The sequence below is a fragment of the Diceros bicornis genome, chromosome 26, assembly GCF_020826845.1.
Source record: "Diceros bicornis minor isolate mBicDic1 chromosome 26, mDicBic1.mat.cur, whole genome shotgun sequence".
NCBI classification, from domain to species: Eukaryota; Metazoa; Chordata; class Mammalia; order Perissodactyla; family Rhinocerotidae; genus Diceros; species Diceros bicornis.
In genome coordinates, this window is record NC_080765.1 from 4,859,061 (window position 1) to 4,875,557 (window position 16,497).

At 46.9% G+C, this 16,497-nt stretch overlaps 1 protein-coding gene across 1 annotated transcript; it reads right to left on the reverse strand.

Moving 5' to 3' along the window:
* Nucleotides 1–3,151: 3,151 nt before the first annotated feature.
* MUC17 (mucin 17, cell surface associated) lies at nt 3,152–16,179 on the reverse strand. The gene is made up of 10 exons (XM_058570529.1): nt 16,164–16,179; nt 15,524–15,712; nt 14,889–15,019; nt 14,457–14,515; nt 11,280–11,431; nt 10,431–10,593; nt 9,238–9,399; nt 8,955–9,052; nt 5,021–5,100; nt 3,152–3,644 (listed from the first exon to the last, which is right to left on the reverse strand). The coding sequence occupies exons 1-10, from the start codon at nt 16,177–16,179 to the stop codon at nt 3,603–3,605; spliced, it is 1,092 nt and encodes a 363-aa protein (XP_058426512.1). The 3' UTR covers nt 3,152–3,602.
* Between the last annotated feature and the right edge of the window lie 318 nt (nt 16,180–16,497).

Here is a 16,497-nt window from a genome sequence, read left to right on the forward strand (position 1 = left end):
CACTCTTGGCTTCAGGCCTGGCATTTATCAACTTCTCACAAATGGCTGAGCTGTAACTGGAATCAGGACAATTTTGGAAGTTGGAGATGCCACCCGGCAGAGGCCCTTCAATGGCCGTAACTGTTGTGGAGAACAAAGTCACTCAGTGTTTACCAGACATTATGGGTCCTCTTTTCCCATAGATTCAAATTTTTATTCCTATAGAAATGGGGGGGGGGTAGGCAGAACCAGCAGGCTGCAGTTTTATCTCACAAGCCAGAACTACAGAGTTCCTGCAGCCGCCCTATGAGAATCTTGTGGTCTACCACTAAGATCAATGCTGCTGAGCTCTGCTCACGACCGACACATCCAGCAGAGGCTGAGTTTCTGAAGGTGGGCCTGAGAGGGGGTTGCTGATGGCGGATCTTGAGCCTCTAACCTGGCCAGCGCCTGCTCTTTGGCCAGCACCCAGTGAGGAGGTGCTATGGGCACCCCAGCTCTGCCCGCTGTCCTTGCCCTCGCTCCTGGCTTCCCCACCACCCACGCCTGCATTTCCCCACTATGACTAGCCTGGTCGCTGCTTCGGACCCACTCTCACTCTGACCGGGCGTTGGACTTGTTTTCTCTGGGTTTGCTGCTCCATACACTTCTCTGGGCCCCGGGTGTTCTTGACCTTAGCAAACCTCAGCTCCTGGGGCTCCACCTTGATCCTGGCTAACCTGTTCCGCCCACCCCAACGTCGCACAGCTTCCCCACCCTTGGGTCTCTCCAGGAGGCACTGAGCTAATCAGGCTGATTATCGCTCAGGTCCAATTCCACTTTCCCTGACTGCAACACGTGGTAAATTTCCTTAGCCGCCTGGCTCCCCTGTGAGCCCTGCCTCTTGTCAGGCAGCCCAACTTAGGAAGCCGCCAGCTCCCCAGCCTGCTGTATCATCGCAGATGAATCAGGCCCGCCAGAACCTGGGGGAGTAATCTAAACGGCATCAACGGGGTCACATTACCCTCAGCAGAAAAACACAATTGTCATGTCTTTCCAGGTCTAGTAAAATCTCTGGGGTTCTAAATGCCAAGACTCTTACTGTTTTCCAAAAGACTATGCTCTAATCTGCCTGCAAGAGAGCTGAATTTTAGAGGATGCTTTGGAAAATGATTTCCCTTGTCCTACACGTTTTGCAGGTGGGCTAATGGCATGAGTCTTAGTTTGTCCTCCGGGAATGATCTTTGAACTTCCAGCCTCATTTCACACTTGCCCCATCCCCAGTGTCTCTGGGTGACTGAAAGTGACCCAGAGACGGAGGGAGATCAGGATGCTGTGTTGATTCCCAAACTCAGGGCCCCTGTGATGGAGAAAGAAGCTCTGCTGACTATTCCGTCTGTCTTGATTCCTTCCAGAAAGAGCGAGGCTTGGCCGTGGGAGGCAAGGAGAGAAGAGGAAACCAGAATGTACAAGTACTCATGGCGTGCACAGGCGTGCATGTTCTATGGCCCCAGAACATGAGGCTTTCCACAGGACAGAGATAAGCATGTATGAAGCAATTAGAAAACAAGTAAGAATTGGATTATGTCATGTTGACACATGCCCAAAGGGAGACCAGAGAAGGATGGGATGAATGCGACAGAAAACATCTTTAAAAACTTTGTGGAGGGGTTGGCACGGTGGCGTAGTGGTTGGGTTCCTGTGCTCCATTTCAGCGGCCCAGGGTTCATGGGTTCAAATCCCGGGCACGGACCTACACACCACTCATCAAGCCATACTGTGGCGGCGTTCTGTATACAAAATTGAGGAAGATTGGCACAGATGTTAGCTCAGGAAGATTTGTAACAAGCTTTAATAGCATCTTCTATGCACAAGGCACTGTGTCAGCTCTGTGGGGGTCTGAGGGGAACGAAGCCCCATCCCCACCCTGAGGGGACAGATTGTGGGGAAAATTATGAATGTGACGTACGATGTATACACGACAGTATTAGGGAGTGCTATGGACTGAATGTCTGTGTCCTCCTCAAATTCCTATGTTGACATCCCAACCGCCAAGGCGATGGTGTTAGGAGGTGGGGCTTTTGGGAGGTGACTGGTCATGAGGGCGGAGCTGTCCTGAATGGGATTAGTGTCCTTATAAAAGAGGCCCCAGAGAGCTCCCTCACCCTTTCTGCCTATGAGGACACAGAAAAGACAGCTGTCTATGAACCAGGAAGCAGGCTGTCTCCAGACATGGAATCTGCTGGCGCCTGGATCTTGGGCTTACAGCCTCCAGACTGTGAGAAATAAATGTCACTTGTTTACAAGCCCCCCAGTCTATGGAATTATGTTATATCATCCCGAACGTACTAAGACAGCCAGGTTTAGGAGCTGAGGATTTTGATGTCAAATATGAGAATGAACCGGGTGAAGACTAAAGATCTCTCATGGGGGAGGCCAGGAGGGAATGGCTGTGAGAAGCTGAACGGTGTCTGCAGATGCTCCAAGCGTCCACGAGGGGGCAGCAGAGCCTAGGCTCTTTCTTAGGTTAAGGTTTAAGTGGGGTGGCCTGTGGCAGACACCTTCCAGAACAAAATGAATCCTGAGCTGCATGGCAGGAATCATAACAAAGTACCCTGAAATTGTTAAAGATGACAGTGATGAGGGGGACTTCATAAACAACCTAATCCTTATTCCGCAGAAGGCAAGCCTGAATCCAAATGGTCAAATATGATTTTTTCCAAATTAAACTCAGGGAGTTGATGAAAAAGCTGGAAATAGAACCCAGGACTGCATCTCTTCAGAGCTAAAGAAAGAAACATGATTCTCTCCTCGTAGAAAGTGAGTCCCTGTATCGTGCGAGTAAGCGAGTGAGTGTGTGCGGGTCTGGCCTCACAGCATCCTCAGTGGCCAACAAGTGCTGCTGGGGAATGTCAGGAGATGGCGCTCTTCCTGGCTGCAGTTTTACTTGTCATCGTGAGGCCAAACTCATCAGAGCCTCCATCCCGGAGGAGACTAGGAGAGACAGCTTGGCAGGTGAGAATCAGGAGATAGTATAGGGCATCGACACAGAAAGGTCTGGGACCCCTGAAAACTTAGTGAAATTGCTTTTGCTGTTTTTAGTTATTAGATACATATATAGTATTTATTTGTATATATTATATATATATGATTATATTGACTAACGAAAAATCAGACCCCGTAGATAAAAAAACTTTTAAAACATCCATAATCCTATATACTCAAAGAAAAATGCTATATATTTAAAAACACATGTTTGTCATGAAGATGGGATGCAATAAATCTTATAACAGCATTTTGTATCAAGTTCAGTCCAGTGTAAGCTACCTCCTGGTAAACGAGTTGATTGGGGCGCTGTCCTTGGTGCTGAAGCAGGCAGGCGGGAGGAAAAATCTCCCTGGAATGAGCCAGTGGACCTCGCCTGAGATCATGACAAGCCCATCGGAGCCTCCATGGTGTTTTTATTTGAGAGTTTCCCAGCATTGTGGTCTCTCTCCTTTTCCTGCTAGGTAAGTGCAGGTAGGTATTGTTTCTCATCGGTTTCCTGTGGAATGCTCTCAATGGGGAAATGCTCCATCAAGCTTAGTCAAACTGAGGTCTCCTCACTCTCAGACCCCACAGCTTCATGCGAAACTGCCTTTGCCTTAAATCGATGTCATGATCACCTGAGGCCTCTTAATTCTGATCTGGAAAGAGAGAGAGAACCAGGTGAGGGCTGGGCTCATGAGGAACCCAGGATTTGGAAGCATACGAGTCTTGGGACTGGGGAAGTGCTCAGCTTAGAACTTATCCTATTGCCTAAAGTCTAGCACAAAACAGCTGTGTCTCCCCCTTCCCTCACCCCCAAGTTAGGTAGGTGTAAAGGTATCCTGGCTAGGGAGTTCATCTTTGCCCCAAGGTTCTCTCTAGGGAGCACAGTGCCTGAAGCCAGTTACATTTCTTCTGAGGTGTGAATACTTTGAGAGTGTTTCTTCTGCCCTCAAATACCATCCAGTTGAAATAAAATTAAAGTGGTAATCAATGAGTGGTCACCCCTTGCCGAGTGACGAATTTTGGCCTCAATCATAGTGGGATAACCTGACATTATGTACTTCTTGAGGTGATGCAATAACGTTATCTATGATGTACGCTTAACAAAAATGTTTAAGTTGAGTCTAATCGAGCCTCTAGACATAACTGCCAGTTTACAGGAAACACAGAGCATTGAGAGACGTTAAACGACACCATGCAGAAATAAAGATGAGTCCAGAATGTGGGACATTCCTTAAGACAACAATCCTAGACTCTTTTTAAAAAATCAACGTATTAAAAAGGCAGGAGTCAGTTCTAGATTAAAAGACCAAAGAGACACAACAAAAGTCAGTGAGTGAAATTTGTTGTATTCACGTTCGAAAAAACTAATAATAAGAGATGTTCTTGGGTTAATTGGAAAAATGGATATTGGATGATATTGGGGAATTATTATCAAATCATTGGGCATGATAGTGGTATTTGGAGGAGTGTGCTGAAGTGTTTAGGGATCAAGTGTCATAATGTTTGCAACTGACTTCCATGGCTCAGCAAAGCTTTGGGAGTATATATATGTGTGTGTATATACACACACTCCCCATTTTCATTATATATATATATATATATATATAATGAAATGAATTATGTATGTGTATATATAATGAAAATACAGTAACATGTTAAACGTTGTTGCTCTAGCTAGGGTATATAACTATTTACTGCACTATTATTTTGACTTTTATGTGACTTTGAAAATTAAAATAACTAAATAAATTGGCCACTAAGGACATATTTAAAGTGGAAAAGGAAACCTCTGAGCCTGAAACCTCAGGGGTCTAGGGATGGTAGATCCCACTTTGCTGCCTAGCTCTCCTTCTCCCCCACCTGCTGCTACCCTGAGTTATGTCCATTTCCCAGCAATGCAGGCTGGATGATCACCTGGACTAACAAACCGTAAACATGACTTTGCTTTCCTGAAGATTCTACCATGGAAGGAGGCGAGATGGGATCTCAGGGCAAGGGGAGGTGAGCATCTCATCCATGCCCCTCTTACCTTGGTTTCAGAGTCTATGTGGCCCAGGGAGGGCTGGAAGTTACTATAGACGGAGTCCAGGTGGACATAGTTCTCTTGTTCTAGATAGAGAGAAAACCCCACGGAAGCAGATGGTTAGGAAGACATGTTCTTGCCTCTCCCTCTAATCCCACCCACTGCAGGGTGAGAGGTGCATCCTCACTTCCCAGGAAACTGAAGACTTGCAAACATGACAAGCTACTTTAGCAAATGATTTGATTGGTTCTCAGATGTGAATTGAACAAACAGAGAAAAACCACAAGTGCTTTGCAAGTAGCTTCTCAGGTTCACGAAAAGCCCGTTGAGATTTGGCCTGGATTGAGGGTACCATCTAACGGCTTTGGGATATAGAGTGCCTCAATTTACGGAATATGGCTTTTCTTTCATTTAGGGTTTCTACAATGTTTTTAAATAAAGTTTTATCATTTTCCACTGAAAAGTCTTAAACAAATTTTGTTAGATATATTCCTAGATACTGTATAAATTTGTTGCCGTATAAGGGGTATTTTAAATTAAATGATCTGTTTGTTGCTGATGTGTAGAAATGCAATGGATCTTATCAGAATTGATCTTATATCTGGCAACTTTGATAAATTCTACTACATCTAGTGATTAACATTCTTCTGGGTTTTCTGTGTAATACAACCATATCATCAGCAAATGACAGATTTATATTTTCCTTTTCAACCTTTAAGCCCTTTATTTCTTTTTCTTTTTTATTATGATGATTAGGACACCCGGGACAAGGATTAATAGAATTAGTGATAGAGCATCTGTGACTTGCTCCTGGTTCCACGCAGGGGCTGGCAAACTATGGCCTGTGAGCCAAATCCAGCCTGACATCTATTTTTACATGGCCCACAAGCTAAGAATTTTCTTGTCACATTTTTAAGTGGTTGACAAAGTTTCATTGAATGCAATCACACTCATTCATTCATTTATGTATTGTGTATTGCTGCTTTCATCAGCAGAGTTGAGTAGCTGTGACAGAGTGAGATCACATTGCCTGCAAAGCCCGAAACACACTATCTGGTCTTTTGTAGAAAAAGTTTACCAACTCCTGGTTAAATGGAATGACTTTTAATGTTTTATCATTGAGAATGATTTTTATGTGTTTATGTGGAGACCTTTACCAGGAAATGGAAGTTCTCTTCTATTTCTAATTGGTTGAGTTTTTATAATGAGCAGATAGGGATTTTTATTAGATGTCTTATTTCACATCCATTGAAGTGATTCTATTTTTCCTCTTATTCTGGTAATGTGGTGAATTTATAAATAGATTTCTAATCTTGAGCTAGCCCTCTTTTCTAGAATAAACCTGACTAGTCATGATTTTTATACCTGCTGGATTTGGCATGCTAATTTTTTGTTTAGGATCTTTGTATCTATGTTCACAAGTGGGTTTGGTCTTTAAATTTACTTTCTTGTACTGTCTTTGTCCGGCTTGGCTATAAACGTTTATAGTAGGCTCATAACGTGAATGGGAGAGAATTCCCTTTTTTCCAGTTCCTGAATGAGTTTGTATAAGATGATCAATCTCTGCTCTGTGAATATTTGGTAGAACTCACTTGTAAAACCATCTGACCCTGATTCATTTTGAAAAACAGTTTTAGCACCATTCTGGTTTTCAGAATTTTGCCTAAGTTTATGGATTTATTGGTTGGAAGATGTTCATAATAGTCTCTTATTATCTTTTAAATAACTGCTACAATCACAGTGACGTTCCCTTACTCATTCTTGACACTATTTGTACCTTCACCCTTTACTCTTCAACAATCTTAAGCAGAAATTAGTCAATTTCATTCATCTTTTCAAATGACCAACTTTTGATTTATTGACACTTTCTATTGTATTTCTGCTTTCTAGTTTGTTGATTTCTGCTCTTATCTTTATTTTTGCATCTGCATTCTTTGAAGTTATTGTGTTGTTCTTTTCCTAACTTCTTTTTTTTAATAATTTTATTTATTTATTTTTTCCCCCAAAGCCCCAGTAGATAGTTGTATGTCACAGCTGCACATCCTTCCAGTTGCTGTATGTGGGACGTGGCACCAGCACGGCCGGAGAAGCGGTGCGTTGGTGTGCGCCCGGGATCCGAACCCGGGCCGCCAGCAGCAGAACGCGTGCACCTAACCGCTAAGCCACGGGGCCGGCCCTCTTTTCCTAACTTCTAAAGTTGAAAAACTAGCCCAATAATTTCCAATCTTTCTTTTCTTCCCTCGATAAAAGCATTTTAAGGCTATAAGTTTTCTTCTAAGCATAGTTGCAGCTGCATCCCACAAGTTTTCATACCAAGTATTTTCATTATCATTCAGATCCAAGTATTTTCCAACTTCCGTTATGATTTCTTATTTGGTACATGAGTTATTTAGAAACTTTTAAAAAAATTTTCCAAAGATAAAGGATTTTTGTTTTTCAGAAATATTTTTATTATTGATTTCTAACTCTCTTGCATTGTGGTCAGATAATGTAGTTTGATTTAAATAAGTTTTTTGAAATTTGTTGAGACTTTCTATGGCTTTATGTGTGGTGATTCTTAGTTTTCTGTAAGCTCTTTTAACGAATGTGTACCCTCCAGTTGTTGAATGCAGTCTGTCTATGACACTTATATTAAGGTTGCTAATTATTTTGCATCAAAGTTCTATACTGTGATGACTTTTTGTCTGCTTGATCAATCAATTACTAAGAGAAATATTTTAATAATCTCCCACCATGTTGGTGGATTCATCAATTTTTCTTGTAGTTTTGTCAATGTTGCTTTATATATTTTGAAGCTGTATCTATACGGCACACAAGTTAGACTTGTTATATTCTCTTAACAAAGTATCTCTGGGAATTCTTTTTGCCTTCAAGTTTATTTGCCTGCAGTGAATACAGCTATATAGAGAACACTGCTGTTTGGGTTAGTATTTCTCTGCTTTGTCTTTTTTCATGCTTTGCTTTCATCCTTTCTCCGTGCTCCTGTTCTACACATGCCTTTCATCCACAGTGAATAGCTGGAGGTTTTTTTGTTTTTTTTTTTTTTGTTTTTTTGAGGAAGATCAGCCCTGAGCTAACATCCATGCCAATCCTCCTCTTTTTGCTGAGGAAGACCGGCCCCGAGCCAACACCTGTGCCGATCTTCCTCAACTTTATGTGGGATGCCACTACAGCATGGTCTGACAAGCAATGCATTGGTGCGTGCCCAGGATCCGAACTCCGGGCCACCAGCAGCGGAGCACGCACACCCACCTGCTACGCCACAGGGCCGACCCCAATAGCTGGAGTTTTTAAAAACCCATTCTTTTAGCTGGTGTGTTTAACCCATTTACATTTATTGTAGTTATCGATATGGTGGATTATTTGCTACCATCTTACTTGTGCTTCCTATTCGTCATACTCTTTTGTTTTCATTTATTCTCCTTTCTTGCCTTGTTTGTGGATTGACTAAAATGTTTTCCTCACTCCAATTTTCCCCTTCTTTAGAATTTAAAGACTATTTCTAGAAATGGTTTCATTCCATTTTTTCCTTCTTTAGAATTTAAAAACTTGATTTCTAGACATTTCAACATGTACATTTAACCTAAAAAAATCTACAGTTAATTACTTTACTGAGCTATAACTCACTGTCAATGAACTCACCCACTCCTAGGCGCTAATCTGTGTCCACATAGGCACAGTTTTGTGTTCTGGAGAAATCTACAACTATCAAGCAACCTGTACCTCCCCAGTGGTCTAGTTAAGCTGTGCCCATGCTTACACCCCATCTGGGGCCTTGCAGGAGCCAGTAGTGGAAATAGGGTTGCAGATGTGGAACCAAAAGTTTTGAGATTGAAATGCTTTTCCCTTTTGCTCCTTCAAGCCCCAGTGTCCTCCCAGGTGCCCTCATGTGTGTCTCCACACTTTGAGACACTTCAAGTCCATTGAGGATTTCTATTACCTTCACAGATGTCAAAGCCAATGTTTTGGAAGGTCCCAGGGGCTGGTCCACCATCCTCTTCATGCCACTTGTACAACTGAGTCACTTTGGACTTTTGCCTGTTGATAGAAACACCAGAGAGACCCTGTTAAGAGCAGGGAAGGGGACAAGGACCTGGGGACTGGCTATGTCCCTGCTTTCAGCTTCCCTACTTCCATCCCGAGGATGGAATGATTGAAGACGGATGGATGAGAAAAGGAGGAGGAGCTGGAGGCATGAGGAAGAGGGGGTGGCAGTGGTTCACCTTTTCACCTGTCTCTTGGAGCTGAATATGAACATCAGGAGGATGCCGAGGATGACCAGCACCACTGCACCTGCTGCCCCCAGGAGCCCGTACACCAGGCTTTTCTTGGTGCTGAACTCACAGGTCTCCCCACTGTACCATTCAGTCTCTGTGATCAGGCAGCTGAGATGGAGAGAGGAGTCAGGTGGGGAGAGGGAGCCACCCACACTCAGGGCCAGCCAGTGCCCACAGCCTCCCAGCTTCAGGACCAATCCCGACCCCATGGGTGCTTAACGAGGAGAAGGTAAGAAGAGTTCGCCAGGGTGCAGAGCAAGGAGACCCATGGGGATAAACAGAGAGGAAGTCCAGTTTCCATGGGATGGGCCTTCAGTAGGCCCAATCCCCAGCACTAGGCTTTAGGTTTTGCAGCCCAAGAGCTAGAACAGTTGGCCCAACTCTGGGGCTTGCCTGGGCTGCATCCAGGAACTAAAGACCCCGACAACGACTCTTTCACCCACATATTAATCATCCTCATTTTCAGCCCCTCTCTATCGAGACACACTCCACGATCCCTGATCCAGGGTGCACTCTACCTCTGCAGCTCCTCCTCTTCCCTAGAGACGCCCTTTCTAAGCCCTGTTTCTTTCCTCCTCGTGCCAGCTTGTGAACTCCTCTTCCAGGAAGCCTTCCCAGAATAACTGCTCAGGCCTTTGCCTATGTGTGACTCCTCCTCCCATACCTGGTGCTCCAGCTGGTCTCTCCCTGGTTTAGTTTCAGCGGGCAATGCCTCCCTTTGCTTTCCTGCTCCTGTGACTCGGCTTTTACAGGCTCTCCACCCTCCCTACGAAGGTGTGTGATCTTTCCCCATTTCACCAGCAGGGGGCGTTGATCTCTCCCTGGGATCAAGGCCCTGTCGTCCCGGCCTGACTAGGAGTTTTCCGAGGCTGGGGCCTGCCTTCTCCTTCCTCAGAGATAGGCATGGTCCTCAGCCTCGCTCGGCACAAATCCCGGGGAGGGGAGGGCAGCTACTGAGCCACCTCGGCCGTTCTGGACCTGGCTTTGGGGCTCTGGCCACGCGTGTCCTTTGTGGCTAGCTGCATTTGGGAAAGGCTGGGACTGACTCCATCACCTTGGCCTCCAGGCAGTTTCGAGGGGCGGGGCTCCCGGGGCGGCGAGAAGAACATCCGGGCTGGGGTAGGACATGCGACACTCACTAGCACCGAGGGCCACTGCCCCACAGCCGGCACTTCCCGAAGATGCAGTTTAAGGACGTGTTGTAGCCGGGCTCGCAACGCGTGATGCAGTTTGGTTGCTGGTCCGTGTACTCCACGAAGAAGTAGTCAGCAAGTGCTTCCCCAGCCTTCTCCCGGCATTCCGCTGAGGGGGCACGGAGGAGCGGCTGTGATCAGGAGGCTGGGAGTGCTGCCCGCCTCCTGCGCCCTCCCCGAATTCCTTCCAGGCACCTACCTTCAGGGTCGTATTCGGTAAATGAAATGTTTTGCACTTTGGTTGCAGTTGAGTTGAAACACAGTACCACTGTGAAGGAGACACATGAAGCCTATTAAAAGCTTGTTTCGCGGGGGGGGGGGCTCAGGTGTGTGTGAAGGGTGGGCGTGGGGCTGTGATGAGGGGAGGTGGGAAGCCCATCCTTGCAGAGGAGGAACGCCAGCCTCACATCCGGCTCTCCAGAACAATGATCCTCTGGTGTCCTGTGCCTCCCCTGGGGCCTTCTCCCATACCCACCTCTGCCAAGACCCTCACACCTCTCCATACATGGAGAAGCATCTACTTTGTGTAATAAGTCTCACTGGTCTTCATTTTCCTGCAGACTCTGGCACCCACGGGTTTTAGCCTGCTTGTACACCAGCTTCTGCACTCTCCTTTCAAAACCTTTCTTGGAATCTGCCAGTCTGAGTGACAAGCTTGGGGACGGATTCCTGGGCTCTCAATGCTCTCCTGCTGCCCCCAACGGCCTTTCTCCCCTCCCCTACCCCAGCGATGACAAAGCTTGAAGATTCTTTGAAGACCCCCTCATGCCCCTCCCCAGAAGCCTAGGAATTTACCTCCGCAGGTGTTATTTCTTAAGATGTGTTCTTGGGTTGTATTCTTGATTTTTGACTCCACCTCCTGGGTGGCCTTCTCCAAAACTTCCTTGTAATCTGGGGTGAAGTTGGCCTTCAGGATGACGTCATGCTCCACCTTCACACTGCCAGCACTGAGGAGAGAGGGAAAGATGTCCTTAGGGTCGTAATGGGTGCTCACCTCTCCAACCCCTTCCCCAGGTAGGCTGCGCCTTCCTGCTCCCATGGGAAGGCAGATCTAGGGGAGGACAGTTGAAAATGATGACCCAGTGTTTGCTGGGCGAAGGCTTATTCCAGGCAGCTTGCTAGGTGCTTCACCATAGGACTTATATCGCAACCTGAGCCTAAGAAAACCGTCTACCAAGGGAAGGCTCTGGGCAGCCCTGTGTGGAAGTCTCAGGGAAGGCTCAGGGACGAAGATGGACAGAGGGATGGGACCATGGAAGAGGTCATCCTTAAGGTACTATTAGATGTATTCAAGTAGGAGACTAGGCAGCTGCCGGCAAGGTGTCCTTAAAGGGTTGGAGGTGACACCAGGGACTCTTATGGGATTCATGAATTGGTAGGTAGCTCAGACTGTGAGCCTCCTAAGATTGTATGAAAAATCTAAAGGTGCATATGTACATATTTTCTACTCACACACATTTTTGTCAATTCTAAAAGGAGTCTCTGACACCTAAAAAGTTAAAATTTCAGTCAAAAGTCTTTCGCTACTCAATGTTTAAGAGCCAGGAGAAGTCAGGGGTCAGGCTACCAAGTGAGCGTGGCCTCGGATGATTTCACAGCATCCCTCTGCTTCCTCTCTCCTCCCTAACTCCGCATCCTCAGTCAGAGCAGTCACCCCCCGTGTGTGCAAAAAAGAATCAGAAATGCTTTTAAATCAACAAGTTCTTATTCCAGAATGCAAATTACTTCTCTCTCGTGGTATAGGGATTATTTGCACCCCAGGAACAAGTCCTTTCTGGGTTTAAAAATGCAGTAACAAGTCTAGCATACTCAAGGTCCCAATCCAAGATTACTAGGTGCTGGAAGTCAACAGCACTCTCTTCCCCTTGCATTGTCCTTAATGCTACATTCAGAGGCCTAAATATGAATAGCAGATTTGGAGGGATACTCATAGGATAACATTAGGATTAGAATAACATGTAGAATAATAGAATTATATAATATAATAGTATTTAATATAGCATATAGAATACTAGAATTATAATAACTCAGAATAACATCAGAGGTAGCAGGACCAGGAGATCTAGTTCAAGGCTGTCTTTCACCATAAGGATGCAGCCATCCCAAGAAGCCTGCTTGGTGGTGGCCTCAGGCATCTCCCAGGCTCTATCACAGTCCTCAACCCCATGTTTAGATCTCCCGTGGAGAAACGGAGCTTTATCGACGCCGTGCAGGTGTAGTGGGAGTTAGGAGATGAGGGATGAAGTCCTGACGCTGGCCCTAAGTAGCAGTGTGACCTTGGACCAGCCACTTGGCCTCGCAGGGCCTCAGTTCCCTCGTCTGTAAAATGAAGGGTTGGACTGGACAGGTGGTTCCCAGGGTTCTTCCTTCCACGCTTTCAAAGTGGGTGATTCTCACCTTTTATCTGCCCTCTCCCAGACCTCTCTGGAGCCACTCTCTGAGCAAGAACCACTTTCCTGTGGCATGCTTTCCCGGAGCCCTCAGGGCCCAGCTCTCTCCTCCTATCTGCCCGGGGAGAAGTACCCAGGGACGCCTTCGGGTGGACGGCAGGGACCAGGAATGGAAAGATGCTGGCTCTGCACCTGGTCCACAGAGCCCGTCCTCCCTCTCCCGCCTGAGAGATAGAGAGGGACAGGCAGAGATAAAGGATAAGGACTGGCCCTACAGACTCCCCGAGGGGCAAAAAGAGAGCCACATGGGGTCAGCACACGCCAGTCCTGGAGAGGAGCTTTAGGACCAGAAAGAAAAATGCTTTTCTCTCCCAGGGGAGCTGAGCTGCTCAGGAGCAGCAAGCAGTGCCCCGCCCGCTCCGGGGCGGCCCAGGCACCTGCTGTGAAGGCAAGCTGGGAGGGGCCTTGGGAACCCCACCTGGCCCCACCTTTCATTAGGGAGAGAAACTTTTGTGTTCGAATTAAGGGAGGAAGAGAGACAGAGGCTGGTAAACACTTTTTTCTTTCTGTGCTTTTTGTGCATTTTTTTCCCTATTGGTTGTAATAATTTTCTTTTGAAAATTATCAATGGCAACTTTGTAAACCATGAGAAAGGTTGTCTTCCTCATGATCCAGAGGAGGCTGGGGGGCCCATGGAAGCCTGGTTGGCCAGTACCATTCAAAGGGTTTCATCAAGTTGGGGAAATAACTGGGCAAAGATTCTGTGGGGGTGGAATCCTATCCTAGGTGAGTGGAATACAAAACAGCTGTGAATTTCGCAAGCTATTTGGCTTCATCTCTAAAGTCTAATGGGGTGACCATCACACCAGCCGTAGCCTCCAGGTGTTCTGGTGTGTGGGTGTTGCCAGCACAAGTGGACTTCTGCTTGAGTGTTGGCTCTACCACTCCAGAAATGACCCCTCAGGCAACTCACTGCACTCTCTAAGCTTCAGTTTCCTCAGCTGTACGTTGGGAACAGTCCTACTGGCCTCACTCAGGGTAGTTACGAGCTTCCAGTTGGAAAATATATGTGAAACTATAATTGTTGGAGGGTTGTTATGGGCTGAATTGTGTTCCCCAAAATTCGTATGTTGAAGCCCCAACCCCCAGTACCTCAGAATGTGACTGTATTTGGAGGTAGGGCCTTGACAGAGGTGATTATGTAAAAATGAGGCCGAGTGGGCCCTAATCCAATCTGACCGGTGTCCTTATATGAAGAGCAAATTTGTTCACACAAAGACACACCAGGGGTACACATGAACAGAGGAAAGACCCTGTGAGGACACAGTGAAAAGGTTGGTGGTTGTCTGCAAGCCAAGGAGAGAGACCTCAGAAGAAACCAAACCTGCTGACACCTTGATCTTGGACTCCAGCTTCCAGAACCGTGAGAAATAAATGACTGTTGTTTAAGCTGCCAGTCTGTGCTGTTTTGTTACGGCAGCCCGAGCAGGTGAGTACAGGAGGCAGAGTTACAGTTGTCTTTATGACTACTGCTTCCACTCCAAAGACCTTCTTTTTTGTATCTGGAGCCCCAGATACTCACCTCAGCCTTGTGATGTTGACCCCTTCATACTGAGGGATTCCAGAATAAACAATTTCCATCTGAAAGACAAGGGGCCACTGTGTTACCCCAGAGTCCCCACCTCGGGGCCACCAGGCTTTTCTGTAGAATCTCAGGAGGGTGGAGGATGGACCTGCAGCATCTGCCAGTCCCCATCCCAGCTGGCAGTGGCACACTGTCCAGATGAAGTAGTCCCTTCACAGAGACCAGCCCTGTCTCTGGGACCCCTGGCAGCCCCCAAATGGAACCTTGCTTTGTTTTCCCTCCCTTCTTGGCAAGCCCTGAGGAAATGAGTGAGCTGAGAAGCTCATATACCCCTAACATGAGAAGGGCTCTCAACTGCTTTCTTAGCCCCTAGGGACTCCTCCCTGGGGAGAGCCGAGTGGCCATGGGGACTTGCTCTCCCAGGCTCACCTGTTTTGTGAATGTCTCACTGAACTCCCGGAACTCCTGAGAAGACCGGTCTTCTAGCTCTTTGGAGAACTCCATATTGGTCACTGTCACGGTCAGTTCTACCTGGGCAGAGACGGTCTCCGGCGGAGGATCTGAGGGGGCAGACAGCAGCATCACTCACTGAGGCAGCACCCGTGAGTTCCCTACCACGGAGACCCCCACCTCTAGCAGTTCTGTTCTGGGAAAACGAGTGGCCCAGGTCCCTCCCAACCTCCAGTCAGGTCTCACCAGAGCGCCCCCGAGGGCGGGGGGGTACACTGTACTCCTCCTGGCTTTGGGTGGAGCCCAAAGGACCATGGGTCTTATATTCTCCTAGAGAATTCCACCACACATTTTGTATTCCGCTCCATCATATACTCATTTATTTTAAGTGTATTTTATGGTAAAATTTTGTGCCAAATCCATATTTTGTTCCAAACTATATTTTCTTGCTTTATTCATTTTTTAAACATTTTACCTTTCTTACCCATGGATAAAATGGTTGCCCCGGAAGAGGCCATACTCCTGGCCACACGCTGAGGAAGGGCAGGAATGAGTGCCCAGCATGGAGATCGGGCCCAGGGGTGGGGAGGAGAGGACGCTGCACTCTTACTCACTTATCTCAAGATTTGAGACCACCTCCTCACACGTTGGCCCGCTGTACAGGCTGGTGCACACACACTTGATCCCATCCCAGGAGCCATTGTTATGGCAGATCAGGACCTTGTTCTGGCACTGATCTCCTCCAAAGCCGGTGCGGCATTCACAGGTCTTTCCGTTCCATGTCCCCCCATTGAGGCAGGTCTCTGAAAGGGACAAGGCCCCACTCAACCACACATATTTGCACAGCACTTTACATCTTTCAACATATTTTCACAGACACTGTCTAATTTGATACTCTCATGAGACCCTGGGGTAGGCAGGACTGTCAGTATCATCCCCACTTTACAGATGAGAGAAGCCAGGTGGAGAGAAGCTAAAAGACTCGCCCAAGGTTCCACTTGGAAGCCAGACTTGACCCGGTCTTGGAGTCCTATGCCAGCATACTTTACTTCAGGCCCTAAAATGAGGAAAGAGAACCCTGGTGTTGTGAGAGGTGGGGCACAACATGGACAGGGCGGAGGAAGAGAAAAGGGGAGATAGAGACCGTAAGAACCCAAGGCGACTTGACCCATCTCAATTCCACCAATCTGGGAATGAGCACATCATTGTCCCTTCCATGCCTGCCTCAGAAGAGCTCGTACCAGAAATCATTACCATTGTGACTGTTCATGATTCCTTTTTTATTAGCTGGGATGTGGAGTTTTAGGGAGGAGTATAGACTTAGTTTAAATAGATAGGAAGTGGTTCAAGACAGCCTCGAATATTTATGCCAAAGAGTCTGGAAAACATAAAGCTCTGTTCTCTTTGGATTTTCTTGAAAAGAGCTGTGCCTGTGCACACCAGTATTCCAGGTGTATGTTCTCTGGAGAGGCACGTGAAGTGCACATATACTCTATAAAGACCTGCCCCACCTCTGCCCCCTAGTTTACCCCCACCAGACTCACAGAGCGGGTGCCACAGCCATGACAGTCACATTACGCAGCCTCTG

Coding starts and splice junctions, on each gene's coding strand:
- MUC17 (XM_058570529.1), bottom strand. Junction 11,432..14,456: donor GTCAACATCACAAGGCTGAG/GTGAGTATCTGG, acceptor CTCTCTCCTCAG/TGCTGGCAGTGTGAAGGTGG. Junction 9,400..10,430: donor GGCAGTGGCCCTCGGTGCTA/GTGAGTGTCGCA, acceptor TCTCCATCTCAG/CTGCCTGATCACAGAGACTG.